The sequence below is a fragment of the Atractosteus spatula genome, chromosome 9, assembly GCF_055471065.1.
Source record: "Atractosteus spatula isolate fAtrSpa1 chromosome 9, fAtrSpa1.hap1, whole genome shotgun sequence".
Classification (NCBI taxonomy): domain Eukaryota; kingdom Metazoa; phylum Chordata; class Actinopteri; order Semionotiformes; family Lepisosteidae; genus Atractosteus; species Atractosteus spatula.
The window spans coordinates 50,266,531-50,283,174 of record NC_142714.1 but is presented as its reverse complement, the minus strand read 5'-3'; the positions used below and the strand labels follow the sequence as shown (position 1 = coordinate 50,283,174).

The following is a 16,644-nucleotide window of genomic DNA, read 5'->3' as shown; positions in this document are numbered from 1 at the left end:
GTCGTGCTCGCACGCCGGACTCTGCGTCTCTCTGCCTGGCTACCGTGCGGGGGCCGGCGGGGGGGGGCAGGAGGGGGTCGGTTTGCTCGGGGCGGCTATAAATGGCCGGGTCTTAAGGTCAGGGCTTTGGCGCTTTTTTTCAAACCGGTATCTTTTTTTTTTTCACGTCCCAACTTTTTAGTCCCCCCCCCCCCCAGAACATTCCTCCTCCATCTTTAATCTCCTCGCGACTGACCACGTGGGAGCTCGCAGCTCGCCTCTCGGAGCCTTTTTTTTTTTGCAGACGTGCGGGTTATTGAAAGAAACGCCAGTTTCTGCGATTGGGTTATGTTGGAAGAAACGTCGCCGGTCGGTTCGCGGAGGGTGCGCTCTCTTGGGGATTTCCTGTAAGTTTCCTGAAGGTGCGCGGATATTTTTTTTTTCCTTCACTCTTAAATTGTTAGGTGCAGTGGTCTTGCCTGTTTTATTTTACAGCTCTGGAGGGGGGGGGGGGGGGTCTCATTTTAAGTTTTAAAACGTCTGACATTTATTTGCGTCCCCCCCCGCGTGTAACGATTATTCTGAGTTTCGGAAGCAAGACCTGAGAATGAAATTTCTGCCGCCGTTATTTCTGACCCGTTCGAATTGCATTTGCAAATGTCATAAGGAATACACACGCGTCCGCCCTTTTAATGAATAAGTGTCTTTTTTGTTTGCCTTTCCTGTTATCCACTTGGCCAGTTTTGCTGGTAGGAAGCCTTAGCTAGGTTTTCAGATCCTTTTGGGTGCTTGTTCCTGCCAGACCAGCATGCTGTGGGTTGTGCGAAGTTACACCATCGCACATTCGTTGCAAATGAGACATCTGCTGCTCTTTTAGGTCTGTGGTGTATTAAACGCAAACATAGCATTTTTTAATTCTAATTTGCATCTTGCAGGTTCTGCAGGCCCCTTGGCTGAAGGGTCTGTTTCCCAGCAGAGAGGGTTTTACAAAATCCCTCTCTGGTTATCGCTTTGACTGAGGGTCTGGTGGTGTGGATGTGCTTCTTGTTACAGGCGTTGTTGTGGCTTGTAGAGATCTAGACAAAATGAGCGTGTGCCTGCCGGTAAAACTGTTTTAAACTGGAATCCCCTTGTTTTAGGTGTCTTGTTGAAGACCTGAAGTCTCAAAAAAGCAAGAGTAAGGAAGACGTGTGCTTTGGTCCAGGAAAGCTGTGAAAGAGCTGCAGGTTTGAACCCTGTTGTGTTTTGTCAGAGCGCCAGTTTTTCTCTCCTCGGAACTAAAACCGGTTTATGGTTCTCGTGGTTGGTTGGCTGGGTCCATTGCAGTGGAAAAACCCCCAAAAATCCCAGATCTGATAAGCTTGGATATCTCCAAGCTGTCGTATTTTTATTGATGGACTCGTTTTTTTTTTGTCTATCGGGCCCCCTTTTCACGAGACGGGAGTTTTTCTCGGTGCAGAAGATGAGAGGGCTTGCCCCGGACATCGAGAGCTGTTCTTCCTGTCAAGTGGACCTTCACCACTGACCCTTCAGCTAAGCTGCTGTCCTGGTGTTGTCCATTGGCCTGTTCACTCGTAGTTTGACTCTCATGCTTGTGCATCTTCCTCTGGAGAGGCGAGACCTGTGAGCGGGGAGACCGCTGACACAAGTAGTAAAAGATCTTGGTCATCGGTGGTTGGTTGTGTCTGTGTGGTCCCCCCCCCCCCCCCCCCCAGCCCCCCGCCATCTCCCTCCACAAAAACTGAATGTTGTTTCTTTCCCAGCAGGCCTTGCTTCGGCCGGGTGCTGTCCGGGCCCTTCGGCGCAGCCTGGGGAGCCAACGCGAGGAGTGAAGACGGGAGAGTAAGCAGACCTGGGGCACGCAGGGCTCATTGTCGTGCAAAAGTGCTTACAGTGCAGGTAGCCTACACACTCTACTGCAATGCAAGCACTTCTTGCATTACCGTGCGGATTGCTGGCCTGGTTGCTTGCTTGCATGCCTTTCTCTCTCTATCTCTCGCCCGTTAACTGTCTGGTTAAAAACATGAAGCCTTGTCCCCCCCCAGTCTTCAGTCTCTCTGGGGCTTTGGTGGGCTGGAGATGTGGGCTCGCGTCTGCCCCCTGGTGGACCTCGTGTTAAGGTGCATCTAGTGCAGTTAGTGAATTAGTTTAGAATCTACTGCGCTAGATGCTCCTTCTGGCAGGAGGTGCCACAGAACCGGCTCGCCTCATCACCCGCCCCCCCGGATAAGACCGTGCCTGCTGACCGATGTGTAACGCGGGGGTTTGTGGGTTAATACTCACACTGGAGGAGTGACCGGGATGTAAAAATCATGGGAGGTGGGTTTGAGACTGGGCGCCTTGCGTGCGGAGCTGGCATGTTCGCCCAGCCTTGGTGTGGGCGTTCTCTGGGCGCTCCAGCCCTCTCTCTCTCTCCGTCGTTCCCGGGGTACGCTGGCGCACGTTGCTCTTGGCTGTGCGCAGCCTCCCGTCCCATTGGAGAATAAAGGCACCAAGAATCCTTGTGAAGGCAGATGGTGGGGATTTGAGCTGCAAAGGGATATGTGAAGGTGTTGGGGTGGCGGGGTAGGGGGGGGGGGGTGTTGTGTGACCAGGCTGGACTGGAACTCCTCTCCTTGTGCCGTCGAATGGTCCCCTTCGTGGCAGCAGGACGCTGCCCCCTTGTGGTTGGAGGCCATGTGTCTGGGCGGTTCCAAAGTGCTCACAGTGCAGGTAGTGTTGCCAGATCTACTGCAGTATGGGCACTTCTAGTAGCGCCGGACTCCTCTCCTGTCCTCCCTCTCCCCCAGGGCCGGCTTTGCCTACGGATCCCTGCGTGCCCGGCCGGCCGCGGTCAGTTTTGCGTGTTTGCATCCAGCTGTGACGTCTTCTGCTGTGCAAATCCATGCAAAACTCTCTGCGTCCGAGAGCAATGCAGCTCCTGCTGGACCAGGATCTTTTTTTTTTTTGTTCGGGGTTTTCCTTCTGCGTGGCGCTGGTATGCCGAGACCGCAGGTCGCCTTGTTCTGCAGCCTGTGCTGTTTCGGGCGGCTCCATCGGTGTGCGTTGGAAAGAGCTGCCGGCTAAAAGATCTCACGAAATGCTGGGTCTCAGAACGCCAGGGTCTGACCTGTTGGTGCCAGGATTGAATGCTTAAGATGTGTCGACGTGCAAAAAGATCTTCGTGCTCACCATTCGTGCATGAAGGTTCGTGTGAATAAAAATTGCAGCAGGACAGCAAGAACTGTCCCTCTAATTCTATGGTTTAAAGCCTTCAAATCACTGTTTCTGAAATTTAAAACAACTTGCTAAGGGAATAGAGGGATTGAGCAAGGGTGGAGTGAAATAGTTGCATCTGCTGCTTCTCATTGGCCAAGGTGTATAAAGATTCTTTTAAACATTTGGCATTGTCATTTACTGTTAGTAATTCAGGACATCAAGAAGTGGGGGGTCATATGTTGTGGGGGTTCCCAACCTTGGTCCTGGAAGCCCCCACACCTCTGGGTAGAAGACCTGTAACTATTCCAGTCAGGCAGCTTGTTAGTTCAGGTAAAGCTTTCGAGAACGAGCTCTGCTGGGGGTGAGAACACGTTTGGGGTGCCTGCTCTCCTACACGGGGTCGTGGGAGCTTGACCCCTGGTTCTGGAGTCTTAGTGACGCTGAGATTCAGCAGAGTGTGTGTTGGGAGCATACCTGCTTGCTTCAGAGCTCCTGCAGATGTTGCGTTTCTAACCACAGCAGGTCAGGAAAAGATGTGAAGGTTCCTCTGCAGTTAAATTGCCGCTTCATGATACAGGTTAACTCGACTGTTTAAAACCAAGCTTATTTTTTTTTAATCCTCTGTTTTCCAGAGGGTTTATTAATTGGTCTGACTGCCAGTTCTCAGCATTAGGTGCTCGGGACATGACAGGTCCCCTGAGTTGCACTGAGAGAGAAATCAGGATGTTTCATTCCAGAATAAAAGCCGTACCACAGGAGGTAATGACCTGTTACACGTTAAGCCAGGCCATCAACTAGGCAGTTTCTGTACATTTTAATGAGAACTTCAGATTTATGTCGATTTTTATGGAGTAAAGGTTGGGGCTGTCCTTGGTGATGGAGCACTATATCACATGGCAGTAGTCTGATAGAAATGCCATTTTGTTATCAGTAGTTATGATATTAAAGAGGCAGATGACATTAGAAGCAATTTCAAAACCTTTACGATCTTGGGGTAAAAAAACAAGGTTTGATTTGTACCACAGCTTAAATGTGTTTAATGTGAATGAGTCCTCTTCTGCATATTGTAAATCGATTATTTTTTTCCCCTCAAGTTTGCACAGTGTGAAAAGTTTCTTCCTTCCCCACGTGGTATTTCTGCCGTATGACTTGTTTATGCGCCTCTGGGAACGGCGGGAGGTTTGCCTCGATCTTCTCTGTCCTCTCGCCCCCTGGTGGAGTGAGGCGGCACTGCACTGAGTTGCAGCCCCGGGGGGACTCGGCAGGGATGTGCTGGAGTTCGCCACTGTCTGGCTGTTTTCGGGTGGATGACGTTGCAATTTTAGCAATCCTTTGTGGAAAAAAAATTGCACGGTATCCATCTGTAATCCGCCGGACACGCAGTTCGGGCAGAACCCCCCCCTCCCCCACCCAACACCTGAAGAAGATGTAAAAACCAAAACGTTCCTACTTCACTGCCTGGAGTAATCCTTTCCTTGTTTCTCCCCTCCGCAAGGGCATGTCTTTTTCCCTTTGTATGGTTTACCGTGTCTCAATCCGACAACGTTTTTGGAAAATAAAATTGCCGTTGTGACTGGGAATTCGTGAACGTGTGATTCTTGTGAACGTGAAGTTTTTTTTTTTGTAGGTCATACTCGTTTACAAGTAAACACTGTCGGTGATCTGTAGCCATTACGTTTACCCCGATGTTGAGAGTAAATCTTGCTTTGGGAAACGTTTTGCTCCGTCTTCGAACGGTCTGGCGGGCTCCAGCCCTGCCGGCTGCACTGGTGGGGTTTGTCCAGGGAGGCTGTGGGCAGCCCTGGTTTGGGGGTGTCGCTGTGCTCCAGCTGTTACAGGTGTGACGTGCGTTCAGGGTTAATTTGTTGGCATGCTGGGCCCCTCATCCCCCGGTGTCTGCTCCAGCTGGTCCCTGTGGAGGTGACCTGCAGCAGTGCAGTTTCTCAACCACTTACAAGGGTCAGTCCAGCGCTTGCTCACAGTTCTGGGGTGATGTGGACTCCGAGGTTGGAACTGGCTGATTGTTTCAGCATTTAAAAACTCGCCGATCTTCTCCCGATTTATTCAAGTTCACGTTTATTTGTCAGTCCAGCCGGATACAAGTATACAGTGGAATGGAATTGTTCCTCCTGTTCCACGGTGGAAATACAGACGGGCCACTGACACAGACATTGTAGACAGGATTCACACAGTGCAAAGTGCTGATAGTGCAAATTACAAGGCAAATACATCATACAATCTACACACCGCACTGGGGGGATTTAAACCCTGTCTCTGGAATTGGGGTGGGTGCAAGTAGATTCCAGGGTGTCGAGGAGCCTGACAGCCTGTGGGGAGAAGCTGTTCCAGAGTCTGGTGGAGCTGGCCCGTACACTGCGATATCCTCTCTCAGATGGTAGGAGGGCAAAGGGTTTGTGGAGGTCTGTGAGGGTCATCTGCTATACTGCAGGCCCTGTGTACGCAGCATTTGTGATCAGTGACAGAAATGGAAGGGAGGGTCGGTTGATCTTTTCAGCTGTTTCCACAAGTATACAACAAGGCCAGATGCTTTTCACTCTGCCCTCCCCCTCTGAGTGCCCTGCCTCGTCAGCCCTTCCTCCAGAGGTGAGTCTTGATCTTCGTTCAGTCCTGCAGCTCGCTGATGGATGAGAATAGGGTGGCACAGTTTCATCGGTTTTAATGTGCTGCCCCTGATCTTGTGCTCAGAAGCAATGGGTTGTGTGCAATCAAAACTGAGTGTGTGTGTATATATATAGCTTATGATAAACACGGATCCAGGGGGAAAATGCTAAATTGTAATTATTTGAAGGGAGGTATTTTTGCTTGAAGTAATGAAAGCTTGGAGTGTCGTCAGATTGTTCAACTTCCTCCCAGTGAAGCAGGTGAGTTGTTCATCCTTCCCTCTTACTGCTTTATCAAGTTCGGGGTTGTGAGAGAGCTGTAGGCTATCCCAGCAAGCAACGGGTGCAAGGCAGGGTAGTGAGTTGAGATGAAATGGAAGTTATCCAGCCAGGGGAGGAGCGGTGACTCTGTGGCTCAGGATCTGTGCCTGTGGCTGGAAGGTTACTGGTTCGTATCCTGCGGCCGGCAGAGGAATCGTACTCCGTTGGGCTCCTGAGCAAGGCCCTTAACCCCAGCTGCTCCAGGGGTGCTGTACAATGGCTGATCCTGCGCTCTGACCCCCAGCGTCTCTCCCTGTCTGTGTGTCTCATGGAGAGCAAGTTGGGGTCTGTGAAAAGACAAGTTTCTAATGCAAGAAATTGTATACGGCCACTAAAGTGATCTTATCTTATACATTAGCAGAGCCCTGCATATTCCCAGATAGTGGACAGTTATTTTACATCTCAGAAGTTTCTGTGGGGCTCAGACCACTGTACATCTACACCTGCTTGTTAAGACACTTGAAGGGGAATGTAATACCTGCTGTCCTACTATAACACCACATTTTAAGATGTTATACGTGGTAGAACTTTTTTTTATCGACTGTATGGGCTCCACTATTGTGTGTTTGTAGAGTCACCCACCACAGTAAACATTTTCCAGCGTTTTCACAGGTAAGTAAGGTGGAAAATACAGGCTTTGTCCTTGACTGCTCTTGCAGAAGGAAGGTTCCCACTGGGCGGTCTCAGCTGCTCTTCAGTGTCTGGAATGGAAATCAAGAGCTCTACACAGTGTGGGATCAGTGTTGGGCACCTGCTCGAGGTTCTCCCACGTGTCTAGGTTTTGTTGATATGTGAAGTGCGCTGTGTAGTTAAAACTTCTGATGCATGCAAGCTTAACATCGGTGACTGAGAGGCCTTCGCTGCAATTAAAAAGCAGAGCACACCGCGATCAGTTCCTGAAATGAGTTGATTGGGCTGTGGAATGTTTCGTTGGCCCTGTAATATTTTTCATTTAGAAGCTTTTATCACTCGCAAGGAAGACGCTCGCTTCTCGTTATTGAATCGAGATCTGTATTGGAAAGACAAAATATCGACAGCTTTGTATCCCACTCTAAGCCTGTTAGAATGTTTATTGCTGATGGTTTCCTACAGATAACCGGAGACAAACGGGAGACGTTGGACAGAGCCAGGTGTTTTTTTAATATCGTATACATTCTCCTGCCACTAGATGGCGGCAAATATACTGCCATCATTACCAGCACCAGCTATGAATCGCTTGCCTGAAGTGATGAGCTTGGTTTCTTTTGCCGCGCAATTCAACAAGTAATCCTATTCAAAGTTTTTTAAAAAAAAAAGATCTCCTTGTCGGAATCTACTGGGCGATGAAGGAATTCGTCGGCTGTTTGGAGTATAGTGTCTGACCCTAGGCAGAGCTCTGGGCATCGTGCCTGGGGGTTGTGTTCGTCAGGTTTGTGTGATGCGCTGATGATCTGAGCCTGGGCCAGTCATCATTTTCCTCCAGAATTGTTTATCTTCCAGGGTGAAGCGTGCCTGGAATGACAATCTCATGAGGATGAACTGTGCCACCTTGTGAATGAATTGAATATCTACACCTGACTGAATCCAGTTTGTCCCAATATTACCCACCGGCAGCTGTGTGTTAAGGGCAATTGCTTTGCAATGTGAGGTGCGAACTGTTTTCGGCTTTTAATAAACAGCATAAAAAGTAAGTGGAAATTCACTTCCTTCATAATGAAGCAAAACAAAGCCACTAAGGACCTCTTCATCTACAATGTGTTCTGTAATATTTGTGATTTATGCACTAAATATAAACCCATTATGCACCGATGGGTGTGTAATTTGCTCTTAAATATTAGAACTGCACGAAGGCAGAACTGATATTTGCATGTAAATGATGTCTGTTTTTGTGGCTGCCTGGAGACTTCTCTCTGTCAGAATCTGCAGCTGATACACTGCCACCTCTGAACACTGCTTTCTGTGTGTGAGCCTCTGAAATTGTGTCAAGGATATTCAAGCACAAGCACAATGTTCCCTGAACATTGTTACTCTCCTAGAAATGAAAATATTGTGCAGGGCATTCCACAGAGCTTTTCTGACTATTGTGAAGGTATTTGAATATTTTCCAAGTATTTTAAATTGTTCTGAACAATAGGAGTGGTAATGCTGGGAATTGTACTAGGTTTTTGGAAAAGCTAAGCAGCTTTGCCAAAGGGAACATGTTAATGTGAAACTGAGACCCGTGATTGAAACCACAAAGTCAATCTTTCTGATTATTGGATTGTACCCTACTGTAGCGCACACTGCAATGCATTGATAACTGGAATATCTACAGGGAAAAAAAACAAAGGAAAGGCATTTTTTGACATGCAGTATTCAATTCATCTCCTTTATAGCGTGTGTTTCAAAAAGATAATACTGGTCCTTTTTTTTTTAGTGTCAGCAACACCAGCAGTAAAATGCTAAAGGGAAGCAAGAATGTGTCCCCAGGGAGAAACAGGAGCTCTTGAAGTCTGCACATAGGATTCGCACTGCAGTCTTCCCCACGCAAGCTGTTGTAGTCAAGGTAACACTTGCTACCCACTAAGTCTTAGGGTCCGGTTTTAGTTAATTACCTGCAGATCTCTCTTATTCCTTAACGATGGTGTGGGGAATTTGCATCCTCTGCTGCGTCGCGCTATGCTGTGCGTGCAGCCTGCTTTTCAGAGCAGGCAGATGACCGTCGCCGCTCGGGCTGCATTACTTACAGGACGAAAAGTTCGTGGAGCTGTTTGTTTTGTTTTTTTAAATGGCTAATTAGGCCCTTGGTTGAGCGCTGCAGTCTGCTGCTGCTCGCACGTCTGTGGCAGGAGGGAGAATTGTAAACTCCCGAGGTCCTTCGGGGGAGACCTTGGAGGAGCACAGTGCTTGTGTGGCAAGAACATCACCTGAACAGCCGGTTCTCATGGGCACAAACTAATAATCGTCCATATTAATCGTCTTGCGGGAGGCTTGTGCATTTTGAGAGGGGAGGGCGGGGGATCCAAGCAGACACGAAGCTTTCCTGCCTGGAGGACAGGAGTTCCCCCACAGCTCCAGCTGGCCTCTCCTGTTACTGACCCCGGACACCACAGGCCAGTGCAGGTCAGGTGTGCCGCACAGCTCTGATCTGATCCGATCTGATGCAGCACACTCAGCGCAGCACTGTAGCTGATCAAGCTCCCCGGCCATTGAACTGTCAAAATGCAAGTGAAATTGCCAGAAGCTGCAGTATATTAGCCCTACTCACCAATGGCAGCACCACTGGAGCTCAGCGGGTGTGAGCCTGGTCAGTACCAGGACGGGAGACTCCTGGGAAAGCTGAGGCTGCTGCTGGAAGAGTTGTTAGTGCGGCCAGCAGTGGGCGCTCACCCTGCGGTCCATGTTGGTCCTGATGCCCCAGTATAGTGACGGGGACACTATACTGTAAAAAAGACGCCGTCCTTCAGATGAGACCTAAAACCAAAGGCCTGACTCTCTGTGGTCATTAAAAAATCCCAGGGGGTTTCTCGAAAAGAGTAGGGGTGTAACCCCGGCGTCCTGGCCAAATTTCCTATTTGCCCTTACCAATCATGGCCTCCTAATAATCCCCCTCTCTGAACTGGCTTCATCACTCTGTTCTCCCCCCCTCTGAGAGCCGAGGTGTGGTGAGTGTACTGGCCAAAGTGTGAGAGTTTTCACACCTCGAATGGCCCATAGAGACGAATGTCCAGGACCCTGATTGAGTGTAGCAACATGTATTGCCTGTCACCAGCTTGTATAGGCTTTAAGAGCTGCAATAAAAATGTGTTTTTTAGCAAAAAGAAAAACAAATTCAGGCACAGTGGCAAGGTGTGTGCTGTGGCCTCGAGGCTCTTAGGCCCTGGGTTCGATTCCTGGCTTCCAGAGGTCCTTCTGTGTGGAGTGCGCAGGTTCTCCCCGGGCAGGCTTGGGGCTCTGTGGGTGCTCCGTCTTCCTCCCCCCCAGAGAGGGCGGTGGGCAGGCTTGGCGGGTGTCTCTGCGATCGTCCACTTCTCCTAGTACCCCGAGAGGACAGCCTGTCCCGCGCCAGAGTGGTCACGGCCGGACACCGTGCGAAGCGCGAGTCTGCTGGTCCTTTGGCTCTGGGCGGCCCGGCCTGACAGGAGCAGGAGAGCTCTGGGTGGGGCAGTGGGCAGTGGGCAGCGGGCAGCGGGCAGCGGGCAGGGGACTTTCTGCCCGGAGCGCCGCCTGTTGGGCAGGCGGTCGGCGGAAAGACCGGCCCGGGGCTGATGGGGACCGGGGATGAGGCGGCCTGCGAGCTGGGGACTGATTTGCAGAGGGGATAAGGCAATACCGGTTTGCCCCCCGGCTCTCTCCCAGCAGGCAGCGCACACTCTCCTCGTGCTTCTGCACGGCCGTATTACCCAGAAATCGGAGACGCCTTCTCACTAAAAAAAACTAGGATTTAGTTTTGAATCCTGAAAAAATGAAATGCCTTTCTCGGGAGAGATTTTTTTTTTTTCATCTGTCTGTTTCGAAGGGGGGAAAATAATGAAGCCGCCTGGGAATAATAAAATAAAAAAAAAAACAACTGTCCGTTTGTTTCATTTTGAAGGGAAAGTTCAGCGTGTCCTGTCCAGAACACCCTCAGCGAAGAGCTCCAGCTGTTTGGCAACAGCGAGGAAAACATGCTGTGACATATGTACCCTCCTCCACCTACAGTATCCCGCATGCCCTTCAGATTATAAAGCGACTTAATATGCAAAATATGCATTGTTACCAGATGATAATTTTAGCAACTTTAGGGACATGTTTCACTGATACATACGCCCGCAGTCGGAAGGACACGCGTGATGTCGAGGTCGCTGTGTGAGTGAGGTGGACCCGGACACGCGGGGGTTGTAAAATTGCTGGACAAGCACACCAATGCGCCACGCGCGCTGGAAGACGGCGGCGGTGAGAGCCGCGAGGTCCAGGCGCGCTCCCTGTGTGTGGGTGGCGCGCGGGCGGTCTGCCCTCCGATTTAAAACTAATCCATCTCGCGCAGCCAGGCAGCAGTCAGCAGCGGGCAGCGCCGGCGCGAGCAGCAGAAGCAGCAGCAGCGCGGGGCACCCAGGAGGCGAAGCTGTTGTCTCCCCGCAGTTTCGCTCTTGGCCGAGAAGTGCCGGATCGGGCGGGGGGGAAGGGACCGTTGGCGGTGGCCCGGGCAAATTCGTGACGACGCACTTCTAAGTCCGGAGTGGAAGGCAAGGGCGGGGTGGGACGGGGCTTGCCCGTGACATCCACGAAGAAAGTTTTGAAGACGGCGTTGCTGGAGCGCCCAAGAACGCCTCACCCCGCTGGCGGCGTCGACGCAGCTGAAATCATGAGTGTCGTCTGAAGATGTTTTCCCTGAACGCGTCGAGCTAGGCGACTGCCGCCAGCCGCCGAGAATCAAGGCGCCGAGCGCACCCCGCCCCGCGCACCCGCCGGCTCGCGCAGGAGGACGCCGACGCCCAGGGGGTCACGCGTTGGCCAGCCGCGCGATGATGGCGGGGGGCCCCGCGCCCGGTGCGCTCGCGCTGCGGGCGGTGCTGCTCCTGGGGCTCGTGCAGCCCGGCGGGCAGGTGCCCAGCTGCCACGAGGTGCGCTCGTCCTTTCAGCTGCTCCACCCGGGGGTGAAGTGGGCGCCGGAGAGCCCGGTGTCAGGTAACCCCCGCCGCCTCTCCGGGGAGCGGGTTCTGCGCGGGCGGGACGCGAGTGGGCACCGGAGATAGTCCAGAAAGTTTTCAGACGCTATAAACGGACCCGTTTTGCGTGCGGCTGTTAATGTTGTTCGGCGTGGAAGTGTATTGTGATGGTGATGTTATTATCTGTGTTTGGTGGTAACCCCTCCACGTTTTCGGTGCTCTCCCGAAGCCGAGCAAACGGGAGACGAAGGCGAGAAACTACACTTAACACTCACTGCCTTAAAATCACTGAGAAGCCGTTCAAAGCGTTGGATAAGCGGGGCAGGCGAGGGGCGGTATCTTCGCTAGGTCCCGGACGGGGTCCGAGCGCGTCGCGCTGGAGATGTGCGGAACAAGTTTTGCTTTCGGTCTTGCCGGGTAGTAGCAGGTTCTCCCTGGAGTCGCTGCAGAAATGCCAGGGAGAGCGGGAAATTAAAGTGCGATTCAGCCCGCTGTTCTCTGCGGAGAGCCGAGCCTTTTCTCTAGTTTCACGCGAATCTTAAACTGGACGGTTCAGTCTTTACAGGTATTGCGTTTCCTCTGATTAAAAAAAAACTAGTGAGTGGAACAGCACTGCGCTTAACACGCGCATATGTGTCCAGTAGTATCTATAGAAAAGGCTTTGATCGACGTGGTGTTTTGTTGTTGTTGTCGTTGAAACCGTGATCCTGTATCTGGCGATGGACACCGGGTTGTTTTGTTAATGACACGATCCTGACCGTGCATTTAAAAAGCAGGTGAACGAGCGGTCACCGGCAGCACCAAGTGCACAACGACGACATGCGTGTGTGTTTTCAGTTTAACATCATCAATACATTTTGCAACGAAGATAAAACAGACGAATCTATAGAAAAAAAACAGGTTTTCTTGCAGTGTGTGGATCCTTTCCGAGTTTTCTGCTGCGCTGGGAAACGCGCTTCGCTCCGGAGGAATGAAGCAGCACAGAGACAGTCAGGAGTTCCCGGACAGCTGAGATCTGAGATCTGTTTCTTCAGAAACACAGGAGCCCTCCAGTCTGCGCAATTCACTTACAGACTTTTAAAAAGCGCCCTGATGTTTTGAAACGTAGTTGTATTCTCTCGCTTCACATGCAGAAAAGTGTCCTGCTTTTCCAATATACTCGTTTCCCGTGTTTCTGATTAAAATGATAGCGTCTTATGACATGTTTTTTTTTTCTCCCGGCCAAAAAATCTTGCTCGTTTTTATTAGGTTTATCGTTAAACACGAAATCGCACCAGTCTTAGTTAAACAGTATTTTGTTTCTTTGATTTTTGTATCCGAGGGCGATGTGCTTGAAAATCAGCTCTTTAGTTCGAAGTGGGAGAGCAGATAACCCTGCTAAAATCTGCACCTTACAAACGGCACTCGGTTCGGAAACTCGGTTGGTGATTCCGGTTTTTGCCTGTTGGGCTCGGTATTGTAAGACATTACGTCATCTGGCGCACTCTTGCCGATTATATACAAGTTGTTGGAAATGTTCGTTTTACACGGAAGTGGAGTAATGTGCTCCGTTCTGCATGGAGGGGGTGGCAGGAGTGTGAAACACGGCACCCAGCGGCGTTGCCTCTTTCAATAAACAACGGAAATCAATGAACTCCTAAAGGCCAAGTGAGTGGGTAGAATGGCCTCCTCTCGTTTGTGTCCTTTCTCCTGTTCGCCTTATGTTGTGAATAAACTGCTGTCACGCGTTCTTGTTCAGTTGCCTGGTCTTGGCCCTTGGGAGCACAGTTCCGCATTTCTCCTCGTCCGCCTGTCTGCCTGTCCTCATCCCCTCAGCTCCCTCAGCTACACAGTTGTGTAGGTGTCTCTCTTTCAGATCACCGGGCTCGTCGGTGACGCTGTCTGGAGTCTGCCTCTGTAGTGGCCCTGGAGTAGAGATGTTGGCTAGGGGGTGTTTTGAGTTGCTCTTGTGCGAGCTGTGGACAGATGTAAAGCCAAGTTTTAAAAAAAAAAAAAGCTACAGAAAAGCAGCGTTTCATCTTGGAAAGGAGGGGAGGGAGCTGTCGGGACAATTTTTCGGGAATGAGTCGCCGGAGAGGGGCCGCGGTCAGAGCTCGCAGAGTGTAGGGGACCGTGGGCTCGGTGCCGGAGGCGCAGAGACTGCCTGAGGAAGCACCAGTGAATAATAATGACGTTGCTCATGGCACTAGGGAATCTCTGAGGGGAGTTTTTTATGGAGAAGAGGAATAGCAGGATTCGCGCGCTGAAGAGGAGAAAAACACAGGAAGCTTTCTCTGGTGCCCGTGATCGGGGAATCTGAGAGGAAGCGGGGCTCTGGGGTTGTGGTGGCCCTCAGAGCCGTCGACGTTTAGACATCCCGCACAGCAGGTGAAGTCTGAAACAATTAGCACCCCTCGTGCATCTGAAAACGAAAACGCCCTGGCAAAGCAGGAGCAAGGGAGGGAAATGCATCGAATTTCCGAAGGCAGGGAACAGAGCTGTGCAGGTCTGTGAGTAGGGCTGGAGCACTGGAATGTGCAGACACGAGAGAAGAAGACATTCTGGGATCCCTCATAGCTCAAAATGCAGCCAAGTCTTTCCGGCATCCCCCTCCAGGTTCCTCCTGAAGCATCCCCGGGCAGCAGAGCTCAGGGTCTTTGCAAGCGTCTTAGTATTAAATTTGTACGGGAAGGTGTGAAACGTACTTGAAGTGTTGTTCCCGGAATCTAAAAAAAATGCACTAAAGCCCAGCACACATTCCTCTGTTAGTACAGAGCTGCTACCTGTATACGGCCCAGAGTTTAATTAGTACAGGGTCATGGACTGAGCCCGGGTCGTGATCCAGCACGCTCTGACCTCTGATTTACAGCAAACAAAGCAGACGAGCAGTTCTGGCAGCTGACGAGCCTGGGCCCTGTTATCTCGACTGTTCCCGATGCAAATTAGTTTTGGCCAAACATCCCAAAAATAATTTCCGGTAGTGGCAGCCCTGGCAGTGTGACTGGAGTGAAAAAATGCCTCCGTAAGAGCACAGCCGATGAGTTTCAGTCGTCTTCTCCATGTGATCGACTGGATGGGCTCATCTGAGCTAGAACGAGGGCTCCCGTTCGGCACAAGGGCCTGTAGGAAGTGCAGCCCGGATTGACACGAGAGTGGCTCTCCCACCCTGGGCCCTGGGCCCTGGAGACATGCCTGTTTTTGTTCACACTGTGCATCCCTAGAGAGCCTGGCGTGATGGCTGGAAAAGTGTTTCGCCAAAGCTGGGTGAGTTTGAAAATAGAAAATTCTTCTCTTTCTGGGCTGTGACCTCGGCAGTGTTGTGATTATAAATGTGTGTGTCTTGTGCTCTGACTATATTTTTTTATTACAGACATGTGTGGTGTTTGTAGTTTGGTGTGATCTTGGGATACATACACTTTGACTCATACAACCCTGTAGTTTTCCATATGGGTTTTAGGCTTTTCATCTCTTTTCATTAGCTTAACTGTGCATTTGCTTTTAAAATAATTAATTAACAGCGCCCAATCTACATGTGTGAATATCCAGCTCACTTAACTGTCCTAAGGTTAAAACCTTGTCTGTTAGAATTCTTCCATACAGTATGTGAATTTGCATTAGCCTGTTTAAGTATATTTATTTATTCACCCAACTGCATGCTCAGCCAGAATCGTTTCCCCTTGGATGTACCCTGGAGGACTGAAGAGAACTATAGAATTTTGCCAAGATTGCATCAAGGATCTAAAGCTAAAAGATAATCCCAAGACAGCCAATGATAAACATTTAATGTATTTCACAGGACGGCTTAGCAACGGTTTATCCAATCGGCTTGCGGAAGAGTGATACAGTTGACCCCTCCAATTCCCTTATGCAAGCTTTATTTAGTATTGTGCAGTATGTATCAATTTCTGTTTGACAGGGTGGAAGGAGCTGTGCAGGAGTCTTTGGTTTTATGTTTAGCAATGTGGAAGACCTGGTTTTGGATGAGAGTCTGTCAGAAAGAGGGGCTTACTGAGTCACCTGAGCACCAGACATTTACTCAGCCTTGGCTAAAGCTTGAAGATTCACTTCTGAGGACCTCTGCAGTAATTGCCAGAGGGCATTGAGTTTTTGTTTTCTCCCCAAAGACAACAAGACGAGTCTTTGATAATGAATCGAGCAGCCCATCGATTACCTCATCGGCCACCGATGTACAAATGTCCCGATAAAACCACATGCTGTTTCTTGCTCATTGGCATCAACAGGCCCGTCTTGCTCTCTAACTCAGGCTGGCTGGTTCGACCTCCCGCCCTCTCGTCAGGCCGGCTCCTGGCGCCTCCGTGCGCTGCCGTGCCGAGGCCCCGGAGAGGGAGAGATGGGAACAGGGAAAGACAGGGCCAGTGAGGGCGGGAGTCTGACGGCCAGGGGCAAGCCGCTGAGGCTGGGAAACGCAGGACCTGCCAAGTCAACACCTGCCCGGGGAGAGCCGTTTCCTTCTTCTGCACGAATCCCTCAGACGTTTCCTTTTCCTTCTCTTTCTCTTTGCCCCTTGTCTGTGCACTGTGCTACGGTTCTGCACCTTTAAGAGGGACAAGAGAATAAAACGAGCTGAGTTTCCCCCTCTTTCCTCTTCTACACGGCACTCTGTTTCCGAGGCGTTGCAGGTGACTGAGGGCCAGCATTCTTTTCCCAGCTAGCGCATCGAACACACCCTTCTCCTCAGACAGATCTCCAGGAAGCAAGGCTGCCGACGCAGCGGCTGTTCCCCGAGCCTGTCCAAGCCCTTCTCTCTCCAGGGAGGCTTGTCTGCTTTGGAACGTGACTTGGACGACTCGCACCCTTTCCTCCGCGAAGAGGACAGGGGACAGAGGCTTGCCGTCCCGTTGAGTGCGATGTTCTGCATCGACTCAGCCTAGCCCTGCGAGTCTTGATCCAGGAGGGGGCGCTGTGCACTGGGGGGAGAC

The 16,644-nt window shown here is 50.9% G+C and overlaps 1 protein-coding gene across 1 annotated transcript in view; it reads left to right on the top strand.

Moving 5' to 3' along the window:
• The first annotated feature begins 11,581 nt into the window (after positions 1-11,581).
• gpc3 (glypican 3) overlaps positions 11,582-16,644 on the top strand; it is a 113,434-nt gene continuing 108,371 nt past the window's right edge. Inside the window, exon 1 of the mRNA XM_088925087.1 lies at positions 11,582-11,744. Coding sequence (XP_088781213.1) covers positions 11,582-11,744 — 163 coding nt within the window. The remainder of the gene's footprint in view (positions 11,745-16,644) is intronic.